General features: G+C 38.2%; 5 protein-coding genes across 6 annotated transcripts in view; all 5 read right to left on the bottom strand.

Annotated features, from left to right (window-relative positions):
* Window positions 1-3258, bottom strand: part of LOC134804263 (cleavage and polyadenylation specificity factor subunit 1) — a 37960-nt gene extending 34702 nt beyond the window's left edge. Inside the window, exons 1-7 of the mRNA XM_063777238.1 lie at window positions 2902-3258; window positions 2463-2683; window positions 2166-2339; window positions 1572-1735; window positions 1019-1158; window positions 527-637; window positions 5-186 (exon numbers count right to left, since the gene is read on the bottom strand). Coding sequence (XP_063633308.1) covers window positions 5-186; window positions 527-637; window positions 1019-1158; window positions 1572-1735; window positions 2166-2339; window positions 2463-2683; window positions 2902-3064 — 1155 coding nt within the window. The 5' untranslated portion in view covers window positions 3065-3258. The remainder of the gene's footprint in view (window positions 1-4; window positions 187-526; window positions 638-1018; window positions 1159-1571; window positions 1736-2165; window positions 2340-2462; window positions 2684-2901) is intronic.
* The window catches only part of LOC134800998 (uncharacterized), a 201707-nt gene that overhangs the window by 134317 nt on the left and 50265 nt on the right, over window positions 1-17125 (bottom strand). The window lies entirely within an intron of this gene.
* On the bottom strand, window positions 6634-9268 carry LOC134804243 (autophagy-related protein 13 homolog). The gene has a single exon (XM_063777215.1). The coding sequence runs from the start codon at window positions 9266-9268 to the stop codon at window positions 8009-8011; it is 1260 nt and encodes a 419-aa protein (XP_063633285.1). The 3' UTR covers window positions 6634-8008.
* On the bottom strand, window positions 9150-11391 carry LOC134804252 (MIP18 family protein galla-1). The gene is made up of 3 exons (XM_063777227.1): window positions 11155-11391; window positions 10806-11069; window positions 9150-9398 (listed from the first exon to the last, which is right to left on the bottom strand). Exons 1-3 carry the CDS (start codon window positions 11297-11299, stop codon window positions 9301-9303), a joined length of 507 nt encoding a protein of 168 aa, XP_063633297.1. The 5' UTR covers window positions 11300-11391; the 3' UTR covers window positions 9150-9300.
* On the bottom strand, window positions 13012-16048 carry LOC134804227 (small ribosomal subunit protein uS17). Of its 2 annotated transcripts, none has more exons than XM_063777207.1 (4): window positions 15970-16048; window positions 15013-15129; window positions 13900-14105; window positions 13012-13156 (listed from the first exon to the last, which is right to left on the bottom strand). In XM_063777207.1, the coding sequence occupies exons 1-4, from the start codon at window positions 15979-15981 to the stop codon at window positions 13033-13035; spliced, it is 459 nt and encodes a 152-aa protein (XP_063633277.1). In that variant the 5' UTR covers window positions 15982-16048; the 3' UTR covers window positions 13012-13032. The 2 variants fall into 2 exon arrangements, with proteins under 2 accessions (XP_063633277.1, XP_063633268.1); XM_063777198.1 differs by lacking the exon at window positions 15013-15129 and adding an exon at window positions 15176-15304 and having other exon boundaries at window positions 15970-16010.

Here is a 17125-nt window from a genome sequence, read left to right as displayed (position 1 = left end):
GCACAGTGGTAGTAAGCACGGAGGCCGCGGCACGGTCCAGATGCGCGCTACGCACGCTGCGCACGGAGTCCGCTAGCAACGTGAGCACGTACAGTTGACCGCCCTTCAGTGACAGCGCCAACCGGCCCTCTCCTAGCGGGGCCACGCAGGCCCCGTCTAGCGTGATACACACGCCTTCTTGAATTCCTATAAAATAAGTACCTTAATATAGTAGTTGAAGTACGAAGAAGTGCCTAACATCTGATCTGAGGTATGACCATGACACATTATTGCCCAAAAAATCTGGAAGTTTCTAATATCAAATTAAACTTAGTAATGAACGATGAGGGGCCGCCACAATAGATCATTCTTGTTCGAAACAGCACATTAAAAACTTACAATGCAATAAAAACAAAGAAAAAATAGATTTAGCCGTAAAACAATGTATTACGCAGATTACATGAAATACAATTCCGTCAATATTTGTGGCGCGGTCGCAACCATTACACTTTCATCTATTTGCGGAGTGGAAAGGATTGATACTTACTGAGAGGAAAGTTAGTTGTGTGCGTGGCAACACTGTTCAGAGACACACCATACGGCGGCACCGATTGGTTGAGGTAGATCAGGGAGTTCACAGCCATTATCAAACAACCACCTGAAAGTCGATAAATTCCACAAATAGTACGAGTAATGGGGCGATGGGAATTAATGATGAATGGTTTCACACAGAAGAGAAACAAGTATAGAGATAAGACTTAAAAAATAAAAATTTAAAAGGCCTGGCAGACTGTCAAATGTCTATACACCAATCAATGTTTACCTAGTTCTGTGTTGTCTGTTAATCACCATCATCTTATATTTAAGATCTCAACTCATTTGTTTACGCCGAATCGGCAAAATCGATAGGAAAAAAGTCAGCGTGACACCAACACTACGTACACCCGCAGACCGAGGCTTTCGAGAGACGTGTGAAGCGTCGTGCGTGCTGAAAGGCCTTACATGAAGGCTGTCAAAACCAGGGTTTGAATAGGCTTACCCAGTGGGCGCTGGATGGGCACGGCGCGCAGACAGTCAAAGGGCAGACCGGACGTCGCCCAAATCACGGGGTGCACGCGCGCGCTCATGTTCAAACTCACTCCCGCCATGGCGCAGGTGTCGTTGCGCACTGCTGTGCGACTGTGGATGTTCAAGACGCATTTACCTCAAAAGACGCATTTATCCCAGTTGACCTTACACCTTTTTGAAATAAGTATTGTTAGGTACTTGGTCTATTTACAAAAAGTTTATGCCTGGTTATGAAAAAACGTCGAATTTTATACATATTAATATTAACGTAGACAAATCATGTTAATCACGGCACTTTTGACTTGCGATAATTAAACGTGTAAAAATATCCAGTCTTGGCAGGGTCGCCATGAAAGGTCGGAAGTTCACATATCGATACATCAAGCTTCAGTTATGAACTGCATTTAATACTTGCTTTTGTTAACTTCATTATACTTATCTACAATTACTTTTTAAACATCATTCTAAAACTATACTGTACTGCAAGATTTTCGAAATTATCTAAAAACTATAACTCAACTCACCCAGCAAAAGTCCTCACAGGTTCATACAACAACAGTAGTGTAGGTTCATAGTAACCGTGCAAGAACTGTATGTCCAATATGTTGTCTATCTTCTCGTCCAAGTCTTTGAGGACTATTACGTAAGACGCGAGTGTTGGTGCCCGGACTACTGGGGTTGTTGGTGCCTGTGACATGAAAACATTAATTAACACATGACCCGAAGCTCTGTCTGCAAGACATTTGGTCGGTTCACTTTTAGTTCTTCCCCTCAGGGTATGGTTTTAAAGCAATGAATTTGTCTATATCCTAGATTCGTGCCAGATTCCAAGAAATGTAAACTTCAAATTTCATAAAAATTGGTTGAATAGTTTAGCCATAAAAAAGTAAACAGACTAGAGTTACTTTAACATACCATCAAAATGTTGTAGGTACATAATGTAACTACATTAAGTTTAAAGTCATGGTTTTTTTATACCAAAAGCTTTTAAGTATTTTTCCATGTGGTTGTTTGGTGGGAGAAGCGGTTAATAAAATAGAATAAAAGCAGAAAAGTGTTAAGCTGGCCTACCTATACTCTACAAAAGTCATAAATGAATGGGAAGATAGACAACTTACATTCTTCTTCAAGTCAGCAAGTGGCTTGGCTTCCAAAGGGTCACCATCCTCCGAAGTGACATCCTTCCGAAATGGCAGTACTGCCAGCTTTTTGCCATAAAGTAGCATGACAGCGCATCGGGCCTCTGGATCTACTCGGATCCAGGGGATGTGAGGGTGAGTTGTCCAACCATTCTGCATTTTTTACAATACTAAATATGAATTTGTACAGTAAGAACCTTAGGGATTTAATATAATTGTTTATTCCAAAACAAATGTGTCAATCTTATCATACATATTTAAGCAAACATGACCTACCTTCATATCTTCTTCCTCAAAATAGTGCATGCTCAGGGTAATCAAGTTATTAGTCTGAGGATCATACTGCAAAACCGATAGCTTAGCCTCCCTGAAAGATACAAGCAGTAAGTCCCGTCCAGAGCTGGGGCTTTTCACCGAGGCCAATGACATCACATTTCCCCACAGTGTGTATGTTGCAAGACATTCTAGCTTCATTTTTGGGGGTATTGGCTGTCCAGCTGTAAAAATGGTATAAAATTTAATCTTAACACTTTCAGTGCCAAGAACCCGCTACTTGGGTTCATTTTGTATTGGAAATTGGCGATCTCTAATAGAACAGCAGGCTTGTGCTTTGAATTAACGCTAGCAGACCTACGTGATGATGATACTTTATTTAATATCGAGCACAAAATACAATAGCTGCTAAAAGTTTGTTCACGAAAGGTAAAAAACTTACCGGCGTTAACCTCCCTGCTAGGTCCTTCTGGTAGCAACCTGAAGACTTTGATAATGTTAGCGCCCGCCGTAACCAAACAGGTCTCGTCATTGTTGAAGAAACAACAGCTGACGGCATGTTCTATACCCGTGGCAGGATGCGTTTGTCGGCAAATAGAAAACATTTTTGCTGTCGAGTCTCCTTATAGGTTATGTTTGGAAAATATCACTTTGTGTGCACTTAAATAAACATTTAAATTAACACATAAAAGTTAATGTAATATTTGTAAAGACACTTTATATTTCACATAATAGTTATTAAATTATACGTAAGTCGTAAAGAACTAGCATTACATTTGTTATGAATTTGTAGACGCTACCCTACTACAAATTAGCAGAAGCAGAAATCACACGCTTACTTCTATGAATAGCCATCCATTAATGTAAACTAAAATAACTCGTATATTAATGGAATAGGAGCGTTATCATTTTCAATCTATCAATAAAATAGTGTAACTAGCGTCCATGGCATGCGCTCATTTAATTTTGCATGACAGCACAGCATTGACAGTTACATATAAATGTTGCCAGACAATAATGCGATTTTTACCTGACTGATGCATCCGATGTCCGGGAGGATGATGATCAAATGATGATGCATGATGCAAAGGGGAAGGTACAGCTTGGCAAAAAAGAGTAGAAATTAAAAAGTGGCAACATTGTAGTGTCGTCCCGTTTTCTTATATAAATTGGTTTGAAAGGGACGACACTACAGTGTTGCCACTTTTTAATTTCTACTTTTCTTTGCCTAGCTGTAAATATAGCTGGTCAAGCAAATCTTGTCAGTAAAAAAAGGCGCGAATATCAAATTTTGTATGGGACGATGTCCCTTCGCGCCTACATTTTTAAAATTTGCCGCCTTTTTCTACTGACAAGATCTGCTTGACCAAGTATATATTCGTAATTTTTGCGGCCATCGCTGTACTATAGTTTGGCACAGCCACAGACCAACCCCTATAGACCGAGCTTATAGGACGACTCGCAGTCACCGCCCGTATGGTGTATAGGTCAAATATAAGATTGTTCGCGCGCCGCTCCGATCAGTTGCGCCCAAGGTTACGACCTGTTAGCAGTGTGCACGAGTCTAAGAAAATAAATCGTAAACTATTGAATTCATTGGGAAATCCTGGGATATTGCAGCGTAAAATGGTGTGGAAAGTTATCTAAGACATCTTACTTACGAAACAGATGGAATAACATCCCACAGGAAAGTCAAATTCATTATTTCATTGAATAATGTTTCTTGTCCGCGGGGTTCATTTTATACTGGTCAGTAAGCAGAGGCGAAGTATGTCCGTCCCTTTTCGTCAACTTGAAAATGCAATGCGCTATCCCTTTCCCTTTCGACTAGTGATGTGACGATGATGGTTTTTCAGTTGCGGAAACTTCGTGCTTCGTCATACCGTATTGTATCATTTTAGACATAAAATATAGGTAATATGTTGTGTATTTTTTTTAGAATCCTCTAGGCCAGCGGAGCAGTTAGGCCGCATGTCACGAGATGGACCTGATGATGAACTTCAAAGAAGTGCGAGGGAACTCGGTGTTGGTTTGTGATAGACATATGTTGTATGGGTTTTTTAGAATCCTCTAGGTGAGCAGTTAGGTCTCATGTCACGAGATGGACCTGATGATGAACTCCAAAGAAGTGCGAGGGAACTCGGTGTTGGTTTGTGATAGACATATGTTGTATGGGTTTTTTAGAATCCTCTAGGTGAGCAGTTAGGCCGCATGTCACGAGATGGACCTGATGATGAACTCCAAAGAAGTGCGAGGGAACTCGGTGTTGGTTTGTGATAGACATATGTTGTATGGGTTTTTTAGAATCCTCTAGGTGAGCAGTTAGGTCTCATGTCACGAGATGGACCTGATGATGAACTTCAAAGAAGTGCGAGGGAACTCGGTGTTGGTTTGTGATAGACATATGTTGTATGGGTTTTTTAGAATCCTCTAGGTGAGCAGTTAGGTCTCATGTCACGAGATGGACCTGATGATGAACTCCAAAGAAGTGCGAGGGAACTCGGTGTTGGTTTGTGATAGACATATGTTGTATGGGTTTTTTAGAATCCTCTAGGTGAGCAGTTAGGTCTCATGTCACGAGATGGACCTGATGATGAACTTCAAAGAAGTGCGAGGGAACTCGGTGTTGGTTTGTGATAGACATATGTTGTATGGGTTTTTTAGAATCCTCTAGGTGAGCAGTTGGGTCTCATGTCACGAGATGGACCTGATGATGAACTTCAAAGAAGTGCGAGGGAACTCGGTGTTGGTTTGTGATAGACATTGTTGTATGGGTTTTTTAGAATCCTCTAGGTGAGCAGTTAGGTCTCATGTCACGAGATGGACCTGATGATGAACTTCAAAGAAGTGCGAGAGAACTCGGAGTTGATTTGTAATAGGCATATGTTATTGGTCCATTTGAATATGTTTTCAATACAACCTTCTATGACCTTAATAAAACGGACAAAAGAAAATAATTGTATGAGATTTTGGCGACACTTTTTTCTCGTATCGAAAGAGATTGCGATTCTGAGTGGAAATACTATAAAAATTCTAAACTTTAAAATTCAAGTTCTGGGTACTTTAAAGAGAAATGCCCTAATATGTTAAGTAAAAATTTCAGGTACATTGTTAAATTACTTAATGAAATATTAAATTAATCAATTTAATTATTAAGTAAGTTTACTCTAAGTATACTAAATTGGTAACAATTTTACCACAATAAATTTCGGTATCACTGGTAGCAGTACCCACTACCTCTAATGAACATGTCCCATCCCTACGCTTACACGTGTCAGCGCGCCATGTTTGGATCGACCAATCGCAACGCTGTGAGCACCCCTCCCGCACCTCACAGTTTGGTGATTTGCGTCGGGAACAAAATGGCCAATATTAGGTTTCTAGAGGCGGTGTTCTGTGGGCACAGCACAGGACTGTCACATTTCAAACATAGACAGAGTAATCCAGTAACTTTGTCGAATTTTGTAACCTGGCTCTTTTGCGTCAAATCTGGTAGTTCTGATTTTTTGCAGACTTGTTTATGATGTTGGCCTAATGAATAATCCAAGTTTGTGACTTCGAGCGCCGAACGCAACTTTTTCAACCCTGTTTTGGGGGGGGTACGATCTTGTGGCTACCGGGCCAAATCAGCTTTGATTGACCTTAGAAACAATTGTGCCAACCGGCATCGCCTGCGACCTGCGACAAAAGTGTATACTCACTGTACTTACTTAGCCTACGAATACAAGTTCGAAAAAATTATACATTTTGAAAGGCTTTATCTCGGAAAATATTAGATGAACAGAGACAATTCTAGTGCCTTATTGTAGCAAATTTAGTCTACTTTAAAGACGCCCTAGGAAGTTACTATCAAAAACTAGTACTTTAGGGTTATAATCGCCCAAATCTAAAAAAAAATGCGGTTTAATCGATTTTTGACAAAGTTGCGTTCGGCGCTCGACGTCACAAACTTGGATTATTCATTGGGCCAACATCATAAACAAGTCTGCAAAAAATCAGAACTACCGGATTTGACGCAAACGCAAAATGTATAATTTTACTGTATTAGAGAGAATCTATCTTTGTCTTACGCTTGTACTAGCACCCAAAAGAAAGGAATGAGTATAGTTTTCTTTGTTCTTGCTACTGACAAATTATATTTGCCAGACTATAGGTAAAATCAAATAGATGATAATTTCAATAGAATTTTATTAATAAGGCATAAGAGCAAAATGTTTACATTTTCTATGAACAAAATCAAAATTAAAATAACATGCCTATTCCATTTATAATTAACTATTTGTACAAAATTAATTACATTTCACATTACCATTGGTTTATTTCATTTAGGTATGCACATGTTATAATAAAAAATTACACCAAAACGAAAGCAAGTACTTAATACAGACATTACAGACCCACATCTCATTTTTAATTGATATTGTACCCATATAAAGATGAGTGAAGAAAGACCCACCTTGCCGCAATTTATATTACTTAGGTAATTCTATTGTTGGTCACCAAAGCTCAAGGAGGATCACGCAAAAAAAAAAGCTAATGAATGCTTGGGTAACTATCCAAGTACGTTTGGGTTACAAAACTTATGGATATCTTACGTGTTGTGTACACTAAGTTTTAGAGTAAAGAAAAATAAGTGGTAATAACACTGGTAAAAGCATTTTTTATTATTAAAAACCTCATACCACCATGTTTATGGGTGCGCTTTTCAAGGCCAAAATTTCGCTAATTTATGTACTGTACATGGAGCGAATGGTATAGCCGACATCTAAGTATGATAAAAATGGTTTCTTAATAAAATAACTACTTATATAACTTTTTCTAGCAAAAAAAGAGCAATTGATAAAATGAAATATCAAAACCTTTCTGTGTGTTAGGGTGGTTTTCCACCTGTCCAATGTCAGTGCGTCTCACTCTCTCATTAAAGCAAAATGTGAGACGCAAGACGCAATACACATTGGACAAAGAAATTGGATAGGTGGAAAACCACCCTTATTAGGTACAACTCATTATCATTTTCTTTTATATATTTATCTTCAGTTGTCAATCCCTTGTTTTTGCTAGAAAAGTTCTATGTATTAAAATACCATTTGACGGAATTACATTGGCCAGCAATTAAAATAGGACATCAAGTATTTACTACAAAATGACTGCAATCTAATTTACATATTCATATAATAATTACTATAGCAGTAAACCGGTATATAATTCATTATTTACATAAAAAGTTACCAGTAAATTACATTATATGAAATTCAAAGGTTTCTAAAACATAAAAAGTGTAACAGGGCAGTTTGCCCATATTTTTGAAGTGAATTAAAATAAACAGAAAATAAGACTAGATATTCTCGAACTTTTTTCTATTTCATGCAAACAAATGCAGTTCTTGAATTGAAATGGCTTTTAATACAATCTATACGGCAGACTGCAACTGTTACACACTCATTATTTTTGCTACCTTGTTATTCACATCAAGTAGTTTATACCTGGCTTAACATTAAAACCTTTATAGTAACCATTCAATATCAGTCTTTACCCATCACCAATGTTCCCTAGTTCCCACTCCATTCTGCCGAACGACACATCTCAGCTAAAAGATCGTCAAACTCTTGCACGGAACTCTCATACAGTTCCAAGTCTTTAGATAAATCATCGTTTTCAATATTTTCCTTAACTGACTCAGAGCTTTTAATAGAGCCCAATTCGTCAGCTAACTTCAAGTGGGGAGCATTAAAGAAATCTTTGTAAAACTCCGCTAAATCTCTAATAGGGTGGTTGTCAGCGAAAGGAAATTGAAGCAATTTCAATGGCGGTTCAGTTTCACTTCTGAAACCGGCAAATTTTCTAGGAGGCATCTCAAAAGATGTTGGACTCTTAGAGAGAATAGTTGTGTCCAAGTCCTGTGTGCTCTTTGATTCTATGGGGTATTCTTTAGGGGGCGTTTTGACTCTGGGCCTCTCCCTCTGCCTACACCTGGGGATAGGTATCTTTTTAAAGAATTCCTCTATAGCTCTCTGAATGACTTCTTCATCAACAAAAGCAGCTAACCGTAATGGTTTATTCAGGTCCACTTGTTTTAATGACTTGTATTCTTTGTCTTTCTGTTCCTTTTTCTTTTTGCACTCAAATATTACGTGCTTAGGACTCAGTTCAAAGTGATCACTCTTTAAAAGTAAGGTCTTACTTTTATCTGTTCGATTAGGTGATATTGAGAAGTTGGTTCTGTAAGCAACGGAAAAACATAGGCCTCCTAGAGGAGTTTTAAGAGTTCCAGCTTGGATGTTTTTCACAGAATCTCCTAATGATTTAATTTTAGGTTCTCCATTATATACCCTATAGAATATAGTGAAAGATTCCATTCGTTGTTTTCGTGATAAATGATAGGCTGGCGTTATCCTTGTGATAGTTATCAAGGACTTTAAAAGTATGCCCATTCGGAAATAAACAGTGTTCATTGCTTTGAGAGAGGTATCAAATTGTGTCTCATCAAGTCCCAAAGTCCACAGCTCGAGTACCATTTCATCACCATCTTCAGTTTGCACTGATATTTCAACATGCAACTGGGATCGTATAGTTTCAAGTACTCTGTCTGATGGCAGAGCGTTTTTGGTAGCTTGGTTGACTTCTGGCGAGTCTGGTATTTGGAGATTGAACCAATCAGAGTCAGAAGTTAGTGGCTTACTGCTCAGCTCAATTTTTACCCCTTTCCTAGATTCTACTATGACCTGAACGCCTTTATAGGCGAGGAATCTAGTGAACTTAGTAAATTCGTTCTTGTCACTGAGGTTTGAAAATGCTGCGTCCGGTGCCATGGTAACTACTCTAAAGTTTTTCTAGTAAACTTCTATTCTTCGTCTGCGATACAGTTCTCAACAAGGTTCCTTAAATTAGGATTCTCCATTGCGGCCGCAATACGCTCCTTGTCGTTGATTTGTTTGTTGACTGAAACAAAATATTTGTTCTTGTTAATTAAAGGTGCAATCCCAATAATGGTATTTATTTTCGCAAAAGACTAGTGCCCGCACGCACCAATTCTCGGAACTAAGTTGCCGAAGGACCCTGGGGCTCCTTTAGAGTAACTCGGAAAATACTAAGATGGCCTAATTCCTGGGAAGTCTCATAATCGGTGGTATCTCTGTTGCGTCTAGATTGTGCATTTGGTAAGAGTATTAAATGAATAACATAACAGAGAAAGTGAATCATTGTACAGTCGCCGTCAGATATAATTGGAGCAGCCAAGGTGCCCACAAATGTCCAAAATTAAAGTTTTCTTCATTTCTTGTAATCTTGAAAGTGTTGAGATTTATTATAAATAGACTGGCAGCTCGGCAGCATGACCAAGCATTTAATGTATTTCAATATAGTCTGTTGACCTATTTAATAAGATAACAATATCATTGTCAGAGGTTTGAAGGTCACGGTGGTAAAACTTGTATTTTATATATTATATATACATATGGAAGTGTCTAAAACCTATATCAAACAATATTATAAGACATTTCATTTGTATATGCAATAAACTTTAAGTCAATCTCTAATCTGTGTTAGCCTTTGTTGAGCAGAATATGTTTTCCAGCTAATATGAAGATGATTTTGTTCAATTACACTTATTTTAATTAGATTTATATATCAATAGATTCTAGCAAAAACAAAACAATTGTCAAGCTAACATGTGTGAGTTAGTAACTTAATATAACAGCAAGCTGACTATAATATGTGTAAAAGCACTACTTATATATTTCTACAACTAATAGTTTTGTAATTATAAAGGTGCCACAATAGGCATATACTACAGTATATGTTGTTGCAGTGATTTGAAAGCATATTAAATTAACTTTAGAAGACTATAAATAACATTTTATGTTATCTTGTAAAATGTAAATTATCACCACTTGACCTTTATATCAAACATTTACTGCTGATGCTGATAAACACAATTTAAACAAACATTGCAAAATAGTTAAAACTTTCACAGTTTACTTAGTGCTACTTGCACCATTCTACTGACTCGGGGTTAACCAGTTAAATCTGGAGTTACCAAGGTTACCAATACAATTTGACACTGGGTTAACGGTTTAACCGCTTAATCCCGGGTTAGTGGGATGGTGCAAGTGGCCCTAGTGGAGGATAGGTATAACACTTAATAATATCAACATACAGGTAATAGCAACGAAAATAACCATATAACATTTTGTTGTTAGTAAAATCTGTTCAGATATTATTTTGATTAATATTGAAATGTTTTGAATGTGAGATATGAATGAAATTCTAGTCTAAATGTGAGTTTTAAAAGTGCCACGGGGAATAAATATATTGCAATGAGCGATCTAACACGAAGATCTTACTTACTTTCATCTTCAGTTGTATGTGCGCCTTTTTTGATATAAATATCCAACTTAACAGGATGGTGCAGCGACCGCTGGATCTTAATCCTTATACACAGTCCTATGAGGGTCGCCAAAGAACAGTGAGGCACAGTCGGATTGTATTCAACGCGAATAACAGGCACTTTGTCGTCCGTTGGGTCCTTCACAAAAATCCCTTCTTCGTAAACAACCTTCAAGTCTTCGAGCGTATTTGGCTTCTCGGGGTCTCGTATGGTCCGCAAAAAGTCTAAAAACACCACAGTTCAGTTAAAATATCACGTGGAATAAAAAACAGTCTAATATCCACATAATTATACTTCATAAAAACAAACCATAAATTGTCTCTCTCAAGTCATTCTCGTCATTGTATCCGAGCTCTTGTAAACTTGCACTTTTGTCCATATAAGCTGGCTTAGCAAGCTCCAATGGTGGTTTCTGTGTGTTATTTAAAGAGAGTTTGGAAAAAAACGATATCATATCGTTCGTGTTTTGTATTTAATTTATACCTTCTGTATTATGCACAAGTCGGACATGTTTGTGTTGTCAGGCGCAAAGTGCAGCTATCCATAGACAAGCAAAGCAATTTTTTTTTTGATAGGCGCTACCTTAAGGGTGGGGGGGAAATGGCCGAAAGGGATAGTCTTATGTATCTTTAGGAGTAGCAGAAAAAGCGCTATTATTGTTTGTCCTTGTCACAGTCTCACTTTTTTTATTCCCCACCGTAAATTTAGTATGGTTTATGGTGGGCAACAAATAAACTCGACCAGTCATAGTGCCGCATTGCGTATATTTTTGTCCCTCACGGACGCACATCTATAGGATCCTACCATCTATGGCCGAACTGCACCAAGGTCGCGGTCCGGTGCGGCAGTCTATTAGACGCTTAAAAAAAAAGTAAAAATTATATTGTTGTTTATGGTTTTTAGGGTTCCGTACCCAAAGGGTAAAACGGGACCCTATTACTAAGACTTCGCTGTCCGTCCGTCCGTCCGTCCGTCTGTCACCAGGCTGTATCTCACGAACCGTGATAGCTAGACAGTTGAAATTTTCACAGATGATGTATTTCTGTTGCCGCTATAACAACAAATACTAAAAACAGAATAAAATAAAGATTTAAATGGGGCTCCCATACAACAAACGTGATTTTTGACCAAAGTTAAGCAACGTCGGGAGTGGTCAGTACTTGGATGGGTGACCGTTTTTTTTTTTGCTTTTTTTTTTGTTTTTTTTTTTTATATGGTACGGAACCCTTCGTGCGCTAGTCCGACTCGCACTTGCCCGATTTTTTAGTTATTCTACTCGCTGGCAGATGGCGCTATTAACAATTTCATATCAATATTATTTTATGTATGCATCAGTAAAAGTATCAACCAACTAATTTTTCTTGGAATTGTATGGCTTGGATGCCTTTTAAGCCAAATCTCTTAGAACAAAACTAGAGATGTGTAAAACCTATGCGCCATCTATGAAAAACCTTTAACAGTTGCCAACCTTATTGTTAATGCTAGTTTTGATACACCATTTATAAGTTAACAATGAAAATAAAAAGTAAGCGAAAGCGGAGATGGTGGATAAACAATTTTTTTGATCGTCGGTGTACGCTAACATGACGCCAACGAACGCTCAACCATCCAGACAGGATTAATGAATCGCATTCACTGTCTTGGCAAATGCATAAAAGGGCCTGTCTAAACATCTATTGGTGTTCAGTGTGAGTTCATACATTTGCTATAATAAACTTTTCACCTCAGCAGCTCGAACAAGGGTACTTTGCTTCTTAAAAACAGTGAGCAAAATGCGATTTTGCTCACTGAGTGAGACAAAATGACATTCAAGTGACCTTTAGTCAAATGTCATTTCAACATGCGGGGTCTAATACAAGTTCGATATACTTGGGTTCTATTATCTCTGTCCCTCTATGTATGTTCTCACTGCTTAGGGTGAAAATTTTTGTGTACAACACGAGATCAAAGTTATTTACATCTCGTGCGCTTTTGAATCCCTTACTACGCTCAAATTCTAAATTATCTTTCGCTTGCACGGGACTCAAAATAAGCACTCGAAGAAATATCAAACTTTGATCTCTTGTTGTACAAATAACTATTGTTTTTAGTAGCAAAAATTTTGTACATTTATGCTCCTACTATAACACTAATCAATGTATAAGGAAACAAAACAAAAACTGAAAATACTTAATAAGTAACTTTATTTTAAAACTTTCTGAAAGATTTCTTGGAGCCCTTGCCCTTCGAGACCTTCAGCACGTTGAACCTCACGGTTTTGGACAGAGGTCTGCACTCGCCGATCGTGACGATGTCTCCGAGTTCCACGTCTCTGTAATTGAATAATTTCTTTGATAAGATATTGTTATTTAACATTTACAAGACAGGTATTCATCGGAGAAATCAGAATTGGGTTAAAACACGATCATCGTCAATTGGTTATTCAGAAGACCGTCGTGTGAGTATCATCATTTGTGTACCAAAAGTATCCATTTTTAGGGTTTGTACCCAAAGGGTAAAAACGGGACCCTATTACTAAGACTCTGCTGTCCGTCATTCACCAGGTTGTATCTCATGAACCGTGATAGCTAGGCAGTTGAAATTTTCAGATGATGTATTTCTGTTGCCGCTATAACAATACTAAAAACAGAATATGTATAATAAATATTTAAGTGAGGCTCCCATACAACAAACGTCATTTTTTTGCCGTTTTTTGCGTAATGGTACGGAACCCTTCGTGATGTATTTCTGTTGCCGCTATAACAATACTAAAAACAAATATGTATAATAAATATTTAAGTGAGGCTCCCATACAACAAACGTAATTTTTTTGCCGTTTTTTGCGTAATGGTACGGAACCCTTCGTGCGCGAGTCCAACTCGCACTTAGCTGGTTTTTATAAATACCTACTCCAGATACCAGCTATTATGGATTTTAAAAGTAGATAAATCTGCTGTCTGACAGCAACATTAAGATTCTCAGCTACTTTTAAGACTCAGAATTCAATTTGTTATATTTTATATACTTTACAAGTTTACATGATGTTGTTACTACCATTACATGAAATGAACTCACCTAAAGCATGGTGACAGATGGACTGACATATTCCTGTGCCTCTTCTCGAAACGGTTGTACTTGGGGAGGTAATGCAGGTAGTCGCGGCGGATGACGATAGTGCGTTGCATCTTCATCTTCTGGACCACGCCAGTAAGGATACGGCCACGGATGGACACATTGCCAGTGAAAGGACATTTCTTGTCAATGTAGGTTCCCTCGATGGCCTGAGAACATAAGTAAAGGATTAAGTCAATAACTAGTGATAGGTAATGATTTTCTTCCACCACATAATGAATATTGGATTAATACAGTAAATATAAATGTGGACACATATGGATGTGGACGAAAACAGGATGGTAAGTCGATATAAAAAAATCTGGTTTGAAAGCATGTACAAGTATGGTTGAGTTATTTAGTATTAAATATTTGGACTGTGTAATCAGAGGTTGGGTTAGTAACACGATTTTCATCAGGTGTTGATCAGAAGACCGTCGTGGGGTATCATCATTTTACACAGTCCTAAAAGTTTATTGAATTAAATACAGCATTCAGTATTTGTAAAGTGGTGACATTTTTGGGTTAGTAGAGATACATTTATCGGTATACAAGCCAATTTTAATATGAGACCTTTTTTGATTAATAACTTGCAATGATTGGTTGTAAATTGTTACTAAGAAGTTATATGACCCATAACATAAGTGACATGTAATCAATAAGGTGTTTGCAATAAGTAATACATCCCACTAAAATAACATATTCAATATACATATTACATGTGTTATCGATTAGTTATAATGGTTTTCAATGTATATAAATATTATGAAACATGCAAGGTTAGTCCTTTCAACCACAATTTTAACTGCCCCAGTAGTTATTGTTAATCTTAAAAGAGTGTTACAGGGCATGGGCAGAGAAAATGTTAATATTTTTGATGAGATAAAACCAATGAAATTAACATAGACTATTCTTTACATCCATAGATAACAAAGTAATAACATTAGAATACCAGCTGTTAAATTGTTAAGAAAAAAAGCCATTCCATAAATATGAGCAAAATGACATGATTCCCTGTATATGAACCGTTGATAAGCCACCACCAGCGAGCACCAGAGACTGAAAAAAGAGCCAAACCTCACGGGGAGTCTTGAAGCCTAACCCAACATTCTTGGAATGCCGCATGTCCTTCTTCTTCAGCCCCCCCTTGCGGTTGAGGAAGACCGTAGCCTGTTTCTGAAACGCTTTCTCTGTCTACGAAAGAAAAAACACACATTAGCGGGCACACTACATGCGTTACCTCTCGGGGCGTCTTGAAACCAAGCCCCACATCTTTGTGGTATCTCAGAGGCTTGCGACTCCTCTTCACGCCGATGCCCTTTTTACGGTTCAAGAATACCGTTGGTTGCTTTTGGAATGAACGTTCCGTCTGCAATTTTTAATTTACATTGTACATGTTCATTGCAATCCTTTTAGTATAATAACGCATATTATTAGCTAGAAGCAAGATCTGATAAACTAAAAGCGCAATCTTATAATGCGTTATTATAATAAGGTAACATTATATTCATTCAACTACTACATGTATTAACTACGGAAACGCCACTTAGATCATTTTAGGGTACAATAACATAACCTCATCTTTTGAAACTACTGTTAGGGGATTACTTTTTTGGCTAAGTCTTATATAAAAATGCGGATACAACAACATAAGTAGGTAATTTAACTGCAATTTGAAAAATATAATGTAGATTTGTGACTGTAGATTCACATCATTAACTAACCTATAAAGATACATCACGATTAAAAAGTATTGGAGTTATAATACAACTAGGCAATAAAATTAATACAAAAGAAGGGGAATCTGGTGAGTATCAATTATATAATCGTGAAAGTATTTTTTGTTCATAAAACCGGGTAAAAATCGATTCCCACGTGGATGAACACAACATGCACATTATCACTTCTAACACTTTCATTTTTCACAGTAATTTATTTGAAACGTGTTTGCACAACATTGATACATATTCTGGTAGTAAAACTCTATCATTTCCACGGAAAATTTATTATTTTCCCCAGAAAACCAGAACGTACCTGATCCGCCATCTTGCTTGACAACGAAAAGAAGGCTGATGTTGCTATAATACAATACTTGAAAAAGATTATGATATTGTTGCCAGTTAAAGTATTGTAATCGCGAACTGAAAAAATAATTATAGCCGATCAACCAACTTTGTCAGTAAGGCACTTGTCCCACCAAGAGCGAGTAAGCGATTAACTATCGGCAATTTTCTCACCCAAGAAACGAACAAAAGATTAGGATCCTGTGTTAGTAAAAGAGACACATATATTAATAGTTCATCGCTGGCTGTTCACACTGCCGGCGAGAACACTCGCTCTACTAGTTTGTCGCCGCAATAAGTTAAAACTAGCTCAGCGGTAGTCGCTCGGCGATGCTCGCTTCGTAGTTAGAACTCAAGCTGCGAGACCAATCAGTCTGCGTGTTCATGGCGTGTTCGGCTACGCTGCATCGCCCGAGCGAGTGACGCGAGTAATAGCCTGTCGCACTTGAACACTCGCCTATAGCCGAGCGACAAAACTATTGGAGCTAACACTCGCTTCTCGCCGCTCGCCCACTCGTTTCTAGTTTATCGTTCTACTCGCTTATCGCTCATCGTCGGCGGTGGGACAAGTGCCTAAAGTTAGACTGAGTTAGACCAAGAAAAGTCTGCAGCGATTTTGATAGCCCACGCAATGCAAATTTGACGTATAAATTCGTAATATTTCATAGAAGTTTGACGTTTAAAATATAAATATAAATTTACTCCACACTCGTGCGCTAATCGCGGCGCGAAGCCGCGAAACGCGAGTATCGAGTCGAGATCGCAGATCTGCGAAATCGACTCCACAATCGCGTTCGCAGCTTCGCGCCGCGATTCGCGCACGAGTGTGTAGTGGAATTTTGGCCCACTCTGTAAAGGCCCCTGTACACAATGGGCCATCGCTGGCCAATCCAAGGGACGCAGCCATGCGGTAGAATGAGATAGCAATATCACTTGCTCCCTCTAACGCATAAATGCGTCCCCCAGAATGGCCGGCGATGGCCCATTGTGTACAGGGGCCTTAAATTGTTATTGCACGCGGTGCATGAAGTTTAAGCATGTGGACCAAATGTGGACTATGTAGAGGTAGTTGCGCAGTTGTAAACATGCGCTATGTACACAGACTACAAAGAGATGGCTATGTATAG

The sequence above is a fragment of the Cydia splendana genome, chromosome 2 (assembly GCF_910591565.1).
Source record: "Cydia splendana chromosome 2, ilCydSple1.2, whole genome shotgun sequence".
Taxonomy (NCBI): Eukaryota; Metazoa; Arthropoda; class Insecta; order Lepidoptera; family Tortricidae; genus Cydia; species Cydia splendana.
Note: the sequence above shows the minus strand (reverse complement) of the source record. Positions and strands in the feature narration are given on the sequence as shown.